Raw genomic sequence first — 14,148 nt, 5'->3', positions numbered from 1 at the left:
ACTCTGAGTATTACAATGAAATTAAAAGCTCATTATTTTTTAAAGAATCTACTCATCTAGAAGTTTATACATTCCCTTTTGTTACTACTCCACGAGTCCTTCACTCTTCTTTCAAGAATTCAATTGGCTCTTCACTTCATCAGAGGAGCCATATACATGAGGTTAATTGGCATTTTATTTTTATACTCGTCCTAGCCAATATTCAATCATTAGCTATCCATATGTTGTATCCACTTGTCTTCATCTGTATTATTGGCTTTTAGGAGTTCTTACGCTCAAACTCTCTATTTATAGGTAAGATGCAAATTCATTTGGTGACTATACATATGATTGATTTCTTTTGCAAATTGATAAGCTTTTATACCAATTTGTGGCGAATCGGGGTGTGGGTGCTAAGATCATTGTCTAGTTTGGGCCTCAACACGATATTTTATCATGGCAACTTATTTACATCTACAAAACAACTAATATTATTAGATAGAAAGAACAAGATTTTTACAGCAATAAAAGAAGAGATACACACTCAACTCTCATTTCTCTCACTCTACTTGTCACTACAAGCTACTGCCCAAAGCAACCCTCTGCTGCCGAAGTAGCTCTCTTTTTCCCTTTTTTTTTTTGTTCTACGTCTTGGTTGTATCTTTCAGCCCTTTTTGTGCATCTATTTATAGGCTCAATTGGAAGCCTTAGTAATGATTCTTCTAGTAGCCAAATAAATGCTTATCAGTAATGCTATCAACCAACACTATTAATGATATTTGTATCATTGGATTAATTTAGATAATTGACAAAAACTTATATTTCGTCACACAACAAATTTCTTAGTATTTTTGTGATTTTTTTCAAGATGGTATGTTGAATAAGAGAAAATTTGAATCAAGACATGGGAGAAGTGTTGATCGGATAGTTGAGCGAGTGAAGTATGGTTAATATTGTAATGTATGATATTTTTTAAAAGTGTTTTTTATTTGAAAATATATTAAAATAATTTTTTTGATTTTTTATATTAATACATTAAAATAATAAATAATATCATTTTTTATTTTTTTTTCAAGAAAAATACGTTTAAACACAATCTCAAACATAAAAATAAATGATGTTGAAGTCATGGTGAAAGATTAGGCATGTAACCATATACACCAGCTTTTCGACGCACTTGTCTAGTTTCTACTTTTCAACCTCCATTTCTCCATCCTCTAACAAACGAGGAAAAAAAACAAAAACAAAAAAAGAAGATGATGAAAAGGTTAGAGAACAGGAATGCTTAAACTGAAATCATTTATCTGAGAAATAGTGGTGACTGTTTAAGAAATCAAGTAATGATTGTTGTCAGAATATCTCTTTAGATCCTTAGGGTCGATACTAAACATGGTAAATGTCCATTTTTCCTGCTGTTCTCTAGATTTATTTGTATACTACAAGCTACTAGAAGAAACGTTATGTACTTAGCAGGGATCAAATGCCCTCTCCAAGTACTATGCTTCATTGATTTTGCTTTCTTTTCTATATGCTTTAAGATTTGTGATTGTCTAGCTGAATTCATGAGGAGATGAAAAGTGTTGGTGGGAGGAACCACTGGTGGTGGCTTTGAAACACTCAGAGGGGATAAAACACAAAGTTTTATTTCAAGAACACAAGCTTACAAACACAAAATAAACTTACAACAAGCTTAACAATACACACCCTCTCTTTCTCTCTAGTGTTTCTCTCTATTCTCTCTACTCTCCCACACATAATAGCATAAGCTCAGCTTACTATTTATACACGAATTCAAAACAAGAAAATTCAACCTTCAAGTGTGAAGGCGGCTGTGGACGGTGATGTGAAGGCGGCTGGCGGCTGCGGCAGGTGGCTGGCGGCTGGTCAATGGCAGCTGATGGTTGCCTTTCTTTACCATCTAGATTGAGTTTAATATTCAACAAAAAGAAAGTAGACATTACAAGAACTGCTCAAATTCTGAGTTTTGACAGAAAGCATTAAACATGACGACCAAGGCCAATTTCCTTATTACTTCTAATTGGCTTGGTTTCAGCATTTGTTCAGATATATTATTTCTATATGTGCATGGGGATTCTTATTCTGGTGGCTTTGATATGTGTTTATTATGGCTTTAGGAAAACCCAGCATCTTTTGAAGTCAAGGCCAACTGTGAGAAGGAAACCAATCACAGCTCCAAATCCAAATTGCAGAACTATGATAGTCATTTTTTCATCAACCGGCTGAATCTGAGTGTGAGGAGTCTGATGAGGTTGACATGGTGGAAGGTCACCGCCACGCAATCCTCTGTTTCCCTCAAAGCTTGACCGTGGGAATGTCAGGAGCTGGCCTCCTGTGGGGATTTCTCCATGCAGCTGATTGTTCGAATCGTTGAATTTCTACAAAAAACTGAGATTTTGCAATGACAGGGATATTTCTCCTGATAATTCATTCTGGGACAAGTCCATAAATCCCAAGCTTTCCAAGCCTAGTAAACTATAGGGTATTATTCCTGATAGATGATTGTTCTGCGGACCTAGAACATGAAGTTTATTCAAATTCTCGAAACTTGGCCGTATTGGTCCAGTGAGTTTGTTGCAACTCAAATCCAAAGGAGGACGAAAACTCCAAATTATTTTATACATGGATCTTGCCTTGAAAAGTGGAAAGCTCAAGGAAGGCACTTCTAATGAGATATTCATGTCAATCAGGCTTAGTTAAGCTCTTTGGTATTTCGCCTGTCAAGTTATTTATGGACAAATCCATGTAAAACAGATATTTGAACTCATGGAACCAGAAGGGAATGCTTCCACTCAATTGATTTCATGACAAATCCAAAAGTTGCAACATCTTGCTGCTACTCAGCCAAATAGGAAGTGACCTGCAACAGTATCGTTAAATTAGTCTTGCTACCTGGAAGGTTCTTAAGCAAACATCAGCCAAAATCTTGTTACGTATTAGGTCATAGCAGATGGTGAAAAATCTTGAGTCCCTTCCTTGATAAAATTTGTGACTGTAGAAGGACACCTAATGTCTGCACCGAACGAAATTTAGTGTCCAGAAGCCTGATTTTCGTCTTTGTTTAATTTTGGTTATAAATTCTGCTACATTTTGTTGAACAAATTCAAGTTAGCATTTTGCCATAAACACAGCATATCAATCCTAGAATATTTGTTTGAAAAATAAATCAGTGCATATTTACATTAATGGAAGGTAACAAAAGTAGCAACTAGCAAGAAAAAAAAAAGGAAAGAAAAGGACTCCTCACATGCATGTTTTGAAGCATCCAGAAAGTGGATTCTCAGACATTTTACCTCTAGCGGCCGATTCTAATTACTCTAACCTTCCTTTTTTCTGGCTTTGGAAAAATCCAGCCAGTTACAAAGCAAAAGCCCACGGTGATGACAAAACCGGTTGGAACGCCAAATACAAATGGCAAGCCCATGATTGTCATTTTGTCACTGGGAAACACAACAGGAGTAGGAGGGGGAGGAGTTTGTGCAGGTGGACTATAGGCATCCCATCCACAGGTTAGACCGGGATTTCCAATGAAGCTTGTACAAGGAACGGTCACTAACTGCCCTCTTTCAGGGACTTCCCCATGCAGTTGATTGTATGATACATTGAAAGTTGATAGAAAAAAGAGCTCTCCCAATGTATCAGGAATTTCTCCTGATAGCTTGTTATGAGATAAGTCGAAGGTTTCTAAGCTTGTCATCCTTGATAAACTACCAGGAATAGGTCCTGATAAACTATTGTACTTCAGATTTAGTATATAAAGTTTTCTCAGATTCCCAGTACTTGGAGGTATGTGTCCTGTGAGCATGTTGTAGCTCAAGTCCAAAGATGGAATGGAGCTCACCTTTCCAATGAGATGTTCATGTAAATGAGGCTCCGTAGTTCAGTCAAGCCTTCTGGAATCTCCCCGGTCAAGGAGTTACTTGACAAGTTCAAGTACAAGAGATATTTAAATGTTCCTATCCAGTATGGGATGGATCCTCCCAAATGATTCTGTGAAAGATCCAACACCTGCAAATTGCTGAAAGAACTCAACCATGATGGAATTGAACCTCTTAGTTGACAATTGGAGACAAAGAGTTCCTTGAGGTTTCTGAACTGCAAACTCATATCAGTTGGTAATTCCTCATTTTGAAAGTTTAAGCTAAGGTCCAGCATGGTTAGGTTTTCGCAATATTGCAGAGTTGCAAGTGCTGATGTAAAGTTAATAAGACCTGTGTTCGAGAGTGACAGGTATCTCATGGACTGGAGATTCTTGAAGGCAAACTGTAGTCCACCTCTAAGGTGGTTGTGTGAAAGATTCAAACTATTTAGTCCTAGGCAGGATGATAAACTATTAGCTACCAGATCATGGAAATTATTGGAAGCAAGATTTAGGGTGGTAAGTTGAATCATTGCAGAACAATTGAGATCGATTAGACCAGTGAAGGAGTTGTTTTCCAAATCAAGAGTCAAAAGGGATTGAGAATTTACCAATGACTTGGGCAACTGGCCACTGAATTTATTTGATCTGGCAGAGAAGTGCTCGAGCGTTTCAAGCTGGCCAAACACATCTGGAAGAAATCCATTAAACCTGTTGAAGGAGAGGTTCAATTTCACAAGCTTAGACAGGTTACCAATTCCATCATTTAGCGATCCAGTAAATAAATTTTCTTGAAGTTTCAACGTGCGAAGATCTCTCAGTTGCAAGAGACTTTTCGGAAAAGTTCCTGAGATCTGATTGCCATTAAGAAAGAGATGCTGCAGAGAAGAACATTTTACAAAACTCTCTGAAACTTCACCAATCAAATAGTTGTTTGCAAGATTAAGAACTTCAATAAGGGGTGACATTGAACAATATGTTGCATCTATACTGCCACTAAATCTGTTCATCGAGAGGTCAACAGACCAGAGTGAGGGTAAATCATCACCACGTAGTAATTGACCGTAAAAGTCATTGTTGCTCATATCAATGACCTCCAGCTTTTGCAAACTTAAGTGTTAGGGGTTCAAGTATCCTGTAAGAAATTTAGCAGAAAGGTTCAGAATTCTCAGCTCATCTAAACCTTCGAAGGACTTGCAGATTGAACCTCTGAGTCCTTTTCTTGCAAGTTCTAACTTGACCACCCTTTTACTTGAAGTGGTGGAGTTGTCACAAGTGACACCATTCCAAGAGCAACAACCAGAACTAGAGATATCCCACCCATCAATCCCTGATTCTATGCAACTGGAGAAGTTAATTAAGGCTCTGAGGTCAGTTGAGTTGCATGTCACATTCTGGCATCTCATGACAGGTGCCTTGAAACTGATCGTGCACAAAATGAAGGTAAAGTAAAGGTATGGGAGCTGCATCTTCATTAGGTTTTAGGGAGAACGAAAGGATGAGGTATGCAGATATGGTGTTACTATAGCGTGAATTGATCAAAAGTTAAGGGTTTTTGGTTTTACTTTCTTTGATGGTCTGATCTTCCAAGCTTTTTGTAGAATCCTCATCTTCTTTTATAGGATCTTGAAAAGTCATTGTCTTCATTAACTGCCTACCGTGCTCGACTTTGAATCCTTCTATCTTTAACAACATTATTTGACCAGTCAATAATTTTGGCACATACATTAAATTAGGTTACGTTCATACGCTACTGTAGACAGTTCCATTGAGCATCCTTCTCAACCACTCTTTGAAATTTGTGATTTTTATTTTTTTTTAAATTCCCAAAGATGGATGTGCTAAATTTGGAAGAAAGTAACTTCAAAGCAATTGATTCATTCTGTAGACATCAGCAGGAAGACAATTGAGCTCTTTCTTCTTGGTGGAGTTCGAAGCATCACTTAGTCCATTGGATAGCCTCATTTAGTTCATCTGATTAGGTTACATTCCAAACCTTCGAATGTTTGTTTCATAGGATATGCTATGTACTGCAGGCTGTTCTACAGTACAGAATGACTAGGGCAGAGGAGCCTGCAGCCTGCAATTTGGCTCGGTGATTCCTAGAAAAAGCGTCGTGTAGCTTCGAAGTTGAAGATCGGGGGGCTGATTAGCTTGGGCTTCTGTAACCAGGAGCACCTCCCTGCCTTGGCCGAAAAGAAAGGGCGCAGCAATTTCTTATCTCAGGTATAGTTTTTATCAACCTATTACTTTGTTTATCATACAAAATCTGGCTATAGCTAGCTACGCCTCAACCCCATTTTGTTTAATTGTTGTAAATTGTGTTTGAATTCCTGCTTGAATTAACTGAATTAAAAATGGAAAAGAAATGGATGTTTTTCACTGACGCAGCAATACATGACTACATTGGTCGAACAAGAAAGATCAACCAGCATTTGAAGACCGACTTCTTGAAATAATTCAAGGTTGCTCTGCCCCCAAGGCGAGGAATGTATCAGTCTTTTTTGTGGCATGTCCACATCCCCATGCCCTTGTAGTTGCCCAAAAATGATGCTTGACTGTATACATTGAATTTGAATTGCAGCCCATCAGTTTTTGCTACTCTTTTAGCTCTTGTCAGTGTGGGTGGATTAGAGGATAATGGACCACAATCAATGTCAGGGCTTGTCACTTGGACCACTTATAACTGAACCTCTTGTTTTGTACTTTCAGCTGGCAAAGCTTTCCATCCAATCAAGGAGCTATTACTTTGTCCTAAACTGAAACATCTAAATATCCAATTTCAATGGTCATCAGTTTAATTGGGGCAACAGGGAAAGCACCTTACAGTGAGATACAAATATTTCCTACAGTCGCTGAAACCTTCAACAACCTGGGATTGCCCATTTATAATGTTCAGTCTCTGCAGAATAACAAAAGCAAATTCCAGGTGGGGACATTTGCAGATCTCATGGAACAAATATGCCATAAGATGAGTTACCAATGGTGATGAGCAACAGTGGGTTGCCAAAGATCAAACAAAAGTAGTAGAAAATTAGAAACAAAATAAAATGATCAGTACACAAGTTTCAATTTCTTTGATTCACTAAGAAAATAACCAAATCTTTCCATTAGCATTATTAATCTCATAATGTTATACCTGTAAAACTAATAGAGATACAGGCTAAGAAGTCAAAATTTCTTTGCAAAGTTGTAAGCTCAGCCATTCTCCAAATCACTATATCGTTTCAGAAGGAACCCCAACAACTACTTAAAGTGCAAAAGCAAATCAGTAGAGGCCCAAAAATTTCCACCAGAAAGTTCCAGTAACTCCCCAGATGATGGCATTAATAAGGGCCATTGTAAAGCCCATCTTGAATACATCAGGAAGGTCTACATAACCAGCTGTTACAAAAGGCAATTAAAACACTATCAGATGCCATGTTAACGACTCAAAACAGATAATGTAGAACAGAGATCTCAATGTGATCATGATAGATAGATCTAAGTCATAGAAAACCCTAAATCAGATCAATTTGAAGAGAAAAAATCTAGTTTGATAGGCTGTCAATGAAGATAAAGTTCATGAAGCAAGATTTAAAACAGAAATGCTTGACAATTATTTGCTTAATTTGGGAGAGCAGATGCATACCTCCATAGTATACAGCAGCTTGGCCACTGCTATAATGTGTAATAGCACCAAAAAGATTCGTATTGTAAGCTAAAGCCAAAGCTGCCAATACACCTGGCACCCCAGCTGCCAAATGCATTGCAAGGAATGCAGAGTACAAAGCACCAACATGACCAGTTTGACTGGCAAATAGGTAGTGGATCAGGAAATAAGATGCCTGAAGAATCCCGAATGCAGCAGGCCAGCTCAAAGAGACAGATTGAAGGACCTTGGCTACACAGCTAGACATCCAGGTTACAACACCAAGGTTTGTCAACTGGCCTGCCATTCCCACTAGAACGGCAAACCAAACCAAAGTATCCCATGCTGATTTTTCAATTAAGCAGTCATCCCAATCAAGAACTCCCAACAGAAGAAGTATTGATAAGCCAATCATTGCAGCAACTACACTTGGTATTCCAAGAGCATCTCTGCAAACAGACCATCCAAGCAGAATCCAAACCCATGAACACATTTCAGAAAGAAAGCATAAAAATATCAACAGGGAACGTAATAATATCTGAAGTTTGAACATCATGCCAAGATCTCTACCAACCAAATATAACAACTATTTTGAGCTATCAGGTACATGCAAAACAAACCAGAATCCCTTGTCCAGGCTGAAGAATCCAAAAGATAATAAAAAAAAAATTAAGCTACCATGAACAAGATAAGAGGATATATCTTCAACTCCAAAAAAGCACTAAACTCCACCAATTTATACAATTATGATCACAATTAAAGTAACCCAGGTCAAAGCACATTTAAGTATTGCCGTATTCCACAGAAATGACCAGTTAACATTTATTACCAAGTTGTTTTGAGGCCACAGTTAGCTGGAATGAAAACATCTAATGTATTAAATGAGAAATCACCTGCATGTTCAATAGCTTTGAGACAATAGTAGATTAACATTGTCCAATTCAATAAACCTAGTCACAAGTTTCACAATCAACTGAATTTAGTGCCATGACATTTTTTGTCAGCGATAATCAAATGTCATAGACAAATCTTCTATGTGGTGACCTTGCACCATTACTTGAGAGTCATGACAACAGAGCACGCAACCAACTAGTAAGTTGTAAGGACACAACATGCTTTCTTTATGAAAATGTATGTTTTATTTCTTTAATTAAAGTTGCAAGGTAAGCAACAACCACTATGAACTAACCCATTCACAAACCTGTTCTTCCCCAATAAGTGTCTTCCCCCATCCATGAACTCAACCTCCGTGTTCATTAGGACCGGTAAGTAGAGTTCTAACAGGCACCTATTATAACCAGAAACCTAGACAAGGTTTGTTTGGGGAAATGTTGGCAGACAGGTAGTATTACAAGGCCTTCTCTTTGCAAATACGCAAGGATCTGGGGATAGAAAGCAAGCATTAACTTCAAGAGCGTGAAAACCAAAAACACGCAGAAAAAAGGGAACAAAAGATCACCCCTTCATCCCTCAAAGCATAATGCATATGCCAAAAGCCAATATAACTAGAGCTGCAATATGCAAAAAAATATCAGGCTTATTGGCTTTTAAAAAAAAAAACAAAAACCATGTATGGTCCTTCTACTTTTCACATTTGACCAAATCAACCCTCTACTTTATAATGGGTCAAATTAACCAATTAACTTCCAATAAAAGGTTATTTGAATCCTCCATACAAGCAGATTATAACATGTGGCATTCATAATAATTGGATAAAGGTGCTCAGATCACCAATATTTGAAAATAGAAGGGTTGATCAAACTCAATTTAAAGCGAACAGTTTAATTCGACCAAAAGTAAAAAGAAAGGAACCACACGTGATTTTTATCCCATAAACAAATTGAACATGATAAATTCAGAAATCTACACCTACAGTGAAGCATCAATTGAATTCCTTCATGATTCAGAGACTTGTGTCATTTTTGGTCTGACAAAATTATTATTGAGGCTTTTCTAGATCAGTAAAACCAATAAAAACAAGTTAGCAAGCTGCAGATAACACTCCCTCAGCAACCTGTTACCTTAATTTATGTTAGGACTGCGGAGAAGGGAGAAGGGAGAAGGGAGAAGGGAAGGTAATCACAGAGGGTGTCATGGAGCTAAAGAGGAAAAAAAGAGACAAAAATCAATACTTTAATACATGTGATAATCATGCTGGTATAACTATCCCTAGCATACTGAGCAATTTATAATCAGTTGAATGACCAGAAAGATGCAGTAGATCACAACAAATTAACTGAACGACATTCTAATCTAGTGAATCTTCAGCCTACTCAATCACGATAAAATCCACATGATGAAAAGTCCAGAGTAAACATCAGGGTTCAGAATTCCACAATAGGGAGCAGAAAGTTCCAAGGACATGCTGTTTTCTGTACATTTCATTTCCATTAACTCATGCTTATGCATTGTCCAGAATTGGTGTATTACACATAGATATCCTGTTCAAGTTATATCTAAAAACATAATATATATATATATATATATGAGATGAGTTATATCTACACATGGTACCAACCATGATCCATTATGTTTTTAGATGATATGAGATATATGACTTACCCAAATACCCACAAAGAAACTGCAAGAACCATGGTACCAACCATGATCCATTCATTTCTTGTGACAGGACCCATAGCCTCCAGCTTCTTTGCAGCCACTGCTGGAGCATCTGGAGTGTCTTTCGTTTCAGGAGGATAAAGCTTATATAAGATAAGTGGAGTAGCTAGAATAGAAAACAATGCTGGCAAGCTAGCTGCCTTAAACCAAGAAACCCAAGGGCTTGAAATTATCACCCCAAGTTCCTCAGCTAATTTCAGACACAGCAAGTTTTGAGCCGCTGCTGTAAGAAAAAGAGCACTGGAGCTGCTAGAACACTGTAAAACATTGCAAAAGAATGATGCTTTAGGTAACCGACACTAGAAAATTAAAAGGAGCTAAAATTTGGGAACAAACTACTAGAAACCAGTAATGTTCCACATAAGAAAAAATATAAGAAATACAACAAAGAAACCCTGCTTATGGTTGATAACATGGTACAGAGATGGAAAGGTCTTGAAAATAACAATCCAATCAAAACCTCATGCAGGACCTCTCTGAACTTTCCAGATAGTAATAATGAGGCGAGGTCAGAAATTCAACTAGTATGCATCTCCCTTCACAATTAATCCCGCAAATTCTTTACAAGATGCCACCAAGACAGGTGGTAAAACCTCAACAGGGTGATGGCAAGAGTCAACCTGTCTTCAAGACATTTACATCAACCTAATTAATAATCCATCTCAGTTCAACCAAAAGAAGGCAGTTTCCCAAGGAAAAACAATCCAACCACCCATATTTTTCGGATTCACTGATGAATCTTCTAAATTCGTAATAAAGAAAAGAACTTGTCAACTAGCAAAATCCACAAATAAATTATCATTCTTTTAAGAAACAATATCCTCAACATTTATTCACTCCAACTGAAACAACCACTCACACACAGATAATATCACAGATTGAACATTCCATCCACTGACAGAAAAATTAACTACACCTACACATCCACACAAATAGCAAAACCAACATGATATAAAAAGAAAACAAGATACACCATGTAAACAGAAGATAACCTGAAATTGTGACTGAATTAAATAAGAACCGAGCTTTTTCGAAGAGGTATCACCAGGCTTACTCCCTGCTGACAATGACAATGACTTGATAATAGGCAAAAAAATACCACCAGCCCTAGCAGTAGTACTAGGCATTGCAGGCGCGATAAGCGCCTCACTAAGAGTCAATCCGTAAGACAATCCTAAAGTACTCTTCCCTAACCACTTAACAAAATAGGTAGCAATCCTATCACCTAATCCAGTCTTAACAAAACCACGAGCGAAAAAGAAAGAAATAACAATCAACCAAATAACTTCACTAGTAAAAGCACTAAAAGCCGTCGAAAAAGCTAAAGTTCTGGTAACAACCGAAGTAGTTAAACCCAAAAAAGCCCATGCCCCAACTGGCAAAGGACTTAAAACAAGACCAGCGATAGTAGAAAGGAAAATAGACAACAATTGCCAGGCTTGAGGGGTAACTTCTATTGGTTTAGGCACAGCAAACCTCACAATTAAGCCTATGGAGACAGATATTAAAAGGGGTATCAATTTTGCTCCTTTTAGAGACGGGGTTGGTTTTTCTGGCGACTTTGATAACGGGCTGTCCTTGGATTCTTGATCCAATGCGAGAATTCTGGATTTGGACGTGAAGATTTTGTTTTTGTTGTGGAATGGAGAGAAAATGAGAGGTTTTTGAGTGGATGATCTGATGGTAGAGAGTGAGTGAGCGGTTGATGAGGATTTGGTGATGGAGATAGGTCCCGGTGATCTGTGGAGTAGAGAATTGCCGGTGTAAAGAGAGGTGGAGAAGGTGGTGGTAGCGGAGAGAGAGTGGAGGGCAAAGCTCTCCATCTTTTCACCCTGTTTTCTTGTGTGCTTTCTGTGTACGAGAGATGATGAGAACGAGAGAATTAGTAGCGAGGGAGAGAGCGGACATACCAAGGAGTTTCGTGAGGTGTTTTGTGATTGTGGTAGTTTAAAATATTTTTTATTTAAAAATATATAAAATATTATTTTTTATTTTTTAAATATTATTTTTAATATAATATACCAAAATAATAAAAAATTAATTTTTTAAAAATATAATTTTAACAAATTTTTAAATATTATTTTAGTATGTTTGGGATGTGAGGATGGAAATTACAGGAAGCAACAATGGCCGCTAGATATTATTTTAGGACCTTTTCTTGAAAGTTAAAAGCCAATGGCGTTTCAAAAATCAAATGGACATGAAAATGTTCGACAAAGGGTTTCAAGTTTGTTAATTTTTATTTTATTTTTTTTATTATTTTTTATATAGCAAATCCATAGGCACATAACATCAATGATGTTGACACCACTTCAATTATATTCCATCCACTTTTTTATTATTTTTTGGTGGTATTTTAGGATGACATTGACATGTGATACTAAAGGACTAAATTGAATTGAAGTTGATAGAAGGGGCTCAATGAAAATACTCAATAGTTTAGGGTTGAGATTGAAAAACAAAGAAAAGAAAATCAAGGGGTGTTGATCAAGATCTCTCTCATTTACGGGGGGCATATCTTGCCTTTCCTATTAAAATGGAAACTTTTTTGATAAAATTAAAAATTGCTGACTTTTGAATTTCTTCCTATTTTCTTACATATATTTCATTTTTTTTAATTTCAGTTAGATATCCCAAGTCCTATCACTTGTGTTAAGTTGTGGGTATGATTTTAAGGTAATTTTCAACACAAGAGAATAAGATGCTGACATTAAAATGTATATTTTGAGAATCATGATTTTTTTTATTGAAAAACAAAATATTGTTGTTTACGTTAAATAAAATAAATTAATTAATTAAAAATATATAAACTGATAAATCAAAAAGAAATTATTGACATTAATTAAATATTAAAATTAAAAAGAGAGAGGATATTGATTAAAATTAAAAACAATTAAGAGTAAAAAAAACTTCAGCCTGTGCACCTGGTTAAGCATGAAAAAGCCTGGGCATGCCTGGATCTAGAAGGTCAAACTCGTTCGCATGACCAATTTTTTTAATAAGTGGACTACACATTGTCCACTTTGCTTTTTCTTTAATGGACAACATGTCGTTTGTTGTTACATATGACCATCTGCTAAATAATTTTTTGGTCATCTTTGGTGATTTAAAACCTATGTCCGAGTTTTGTATTCTAAAAAGTTAATTTTTACTTTATTGTCTAAGAACCCCTAATAAATCTATTTTCAAACAAAAATACACTTTAATCACTCTAAAAAAAGTTTAAAAAATGAATAAAAAAATTATGAACTCAAATGTACTTTTTCTAGCATGGTTAAAGGCAATACTATCTTCATTAAAATCCACTTGATAAGATAAACTCATGATATCAAGACCAACTTTTTTAGTAGCTAAAATATGATCATCCAAATACTTTTCTTTTCTTTTAACATAAAAAACTGAAATGTAAAACAAATAAAATCTAGATTTAAATTATAAATTTATAAATAATAGAGATTAAATAATACATAACCTGAAACTTCTAACAACAAAGTGAATTTGTCCATGGAAAATTCTATATGGGGTCTATTTTTTCTATTAACCTTGGTCCCTTTTCTTTTAATTTATTTTTTTTAACTATAATCTAAAGTTTTATTTTGCAAAATTAATTTTTAATTATTTGTTAGACTATCTCTCTACACTTCATATATGAAAGTATGCAAATTGAAAAAAAATCTAAACACATAAACCATATTAATGTTATTTAAAATGATGAAATTAAAAAAAAAATAATGATAAAAAAAGTAAGAGGATCTAAATGAAAAAAATAAAGGATTACACTGTTCATAAAAGTACAGTAAATCCACCTGAACTTTTTTAATTTTGTTAGTAATTATGAGATCAATTTTATATATCAAGATTGGATCTGATCAAAAATTAATAATCCACCTTCAAAATTGATGAATGATTAAAAAAAAAAGTTATTACAAATGACTCCACTAAGAATTTGAATAAAAAAAACCGTCATGGATTTTACATTCATCTAAATAAAAGAATAAGAATGCATAATATTTTCCATTTTAGGTAAGTGTTAGTTTAATTG

The 14,148-nt window shown here is 35.8% G+C and overlaps 2 protein-coding genes across 2 annotated transcripts; both read right to left on the bottom strand.

Moving 5' to 3' along the window:
* Positions 1-3,292: 3,292 nt before the first annotated feature.
* LOC133671505 (phytosulfokine receptor 1-like) lies at positions 3,293-4,941 on the bottom strand. The gene is made up of 2 exons (XM_062092275.1): positions 3,839-4,941; positions 3,293-3,728 (listed from the first exon to the last, which is right to left on the bottom strand). Exons 1-2 carry the CDS (start codon positions 4,939-4,941, stop codon positions 3,293-3,295), a joined length of 1,539 nt encoding a protein of 512 aa, XP_061948259.1.
* A 1,966-nt stretch (positions 4,942-6,907) lies between these two features.
* LOC133671130 (dicarboxylate transporter 2.1, chloroplastic-like) lies at positions 6,908-12,056 on the bottom strand. Its single transcript, XM_062091779.1, has 4 exons — positions 11,099-12,056; positions 10,050-10,363; positions 7,488-7,936; positions 6,908-7,240 (listed from the first exon to the last, which is right to left on the bottom strand). The coding sequence occupies exons 1-4, from the start codon at positions 11,927-11,929 to the stop codon at positions 7,125-7,127; spliced, it is 1,710 nt and encodes a 569-aa protein (XP_061947763.1). The 5' UTR covers positions 11,930-12,056; the 3' UTR covers positions 6,908-7,124.
* Between the last annotated feature and the right edge of the window lie 2,092 nt (positions 12,057-14,148).

This window comes from Populus nigra, chromosome 13 (genome assembly GCF_951802175.1).
Source record: "Populus nigra chromosome 13, ddPopNigr1.1, whole genome shotgun sequence".
NCBI lineage: Eukaryota > Viridiplantae > Streptophyta > Magnoliopsida > Malpighiales > Salicaceae > Populus > Populus nigra.
Note: the sequence above shows the minus strand (reverse complement) of the source record. Positions and strands in the feature narration are given on the sequence as shown.

Coding starts and splice junctions, on each gene's coding strand:
- LOC133671505 (XM_062092275.1), bottom strand. CDS start 4,941: ATGAGCAACAATGACTTTTACGGTCAATTACTACGTGGTGATGATTTA. Junction 3,729..3,838: donor ATGAACATCTCATTGGAAAG/GTGAGCTCCATT, acceptor GAAGTACAATAG/TTTATCAGGACCTATTCCTG.
- LOC133671130 (XM_062091779.1), bottom strand. CDS start 11,929: ATGGAGAGCTTTGCCCTCCACTCTCTCTCCGCTACCACCACCTTCTCC. Junction 10,364..11,098: donor TAATTCAGTCACAATTTCAG/GTTATCTTCTGT, acceptor AATGTTTTACAG/TGTTCTAGCAGCTCCAGTGC. Junction 7,937..10,049: donor GTTTCTTTGTGGGTATTTGG/GTAAGTCATATA, acceptor GTCTGTTTGCAG/AGATGCTCTTGGAATACCAA.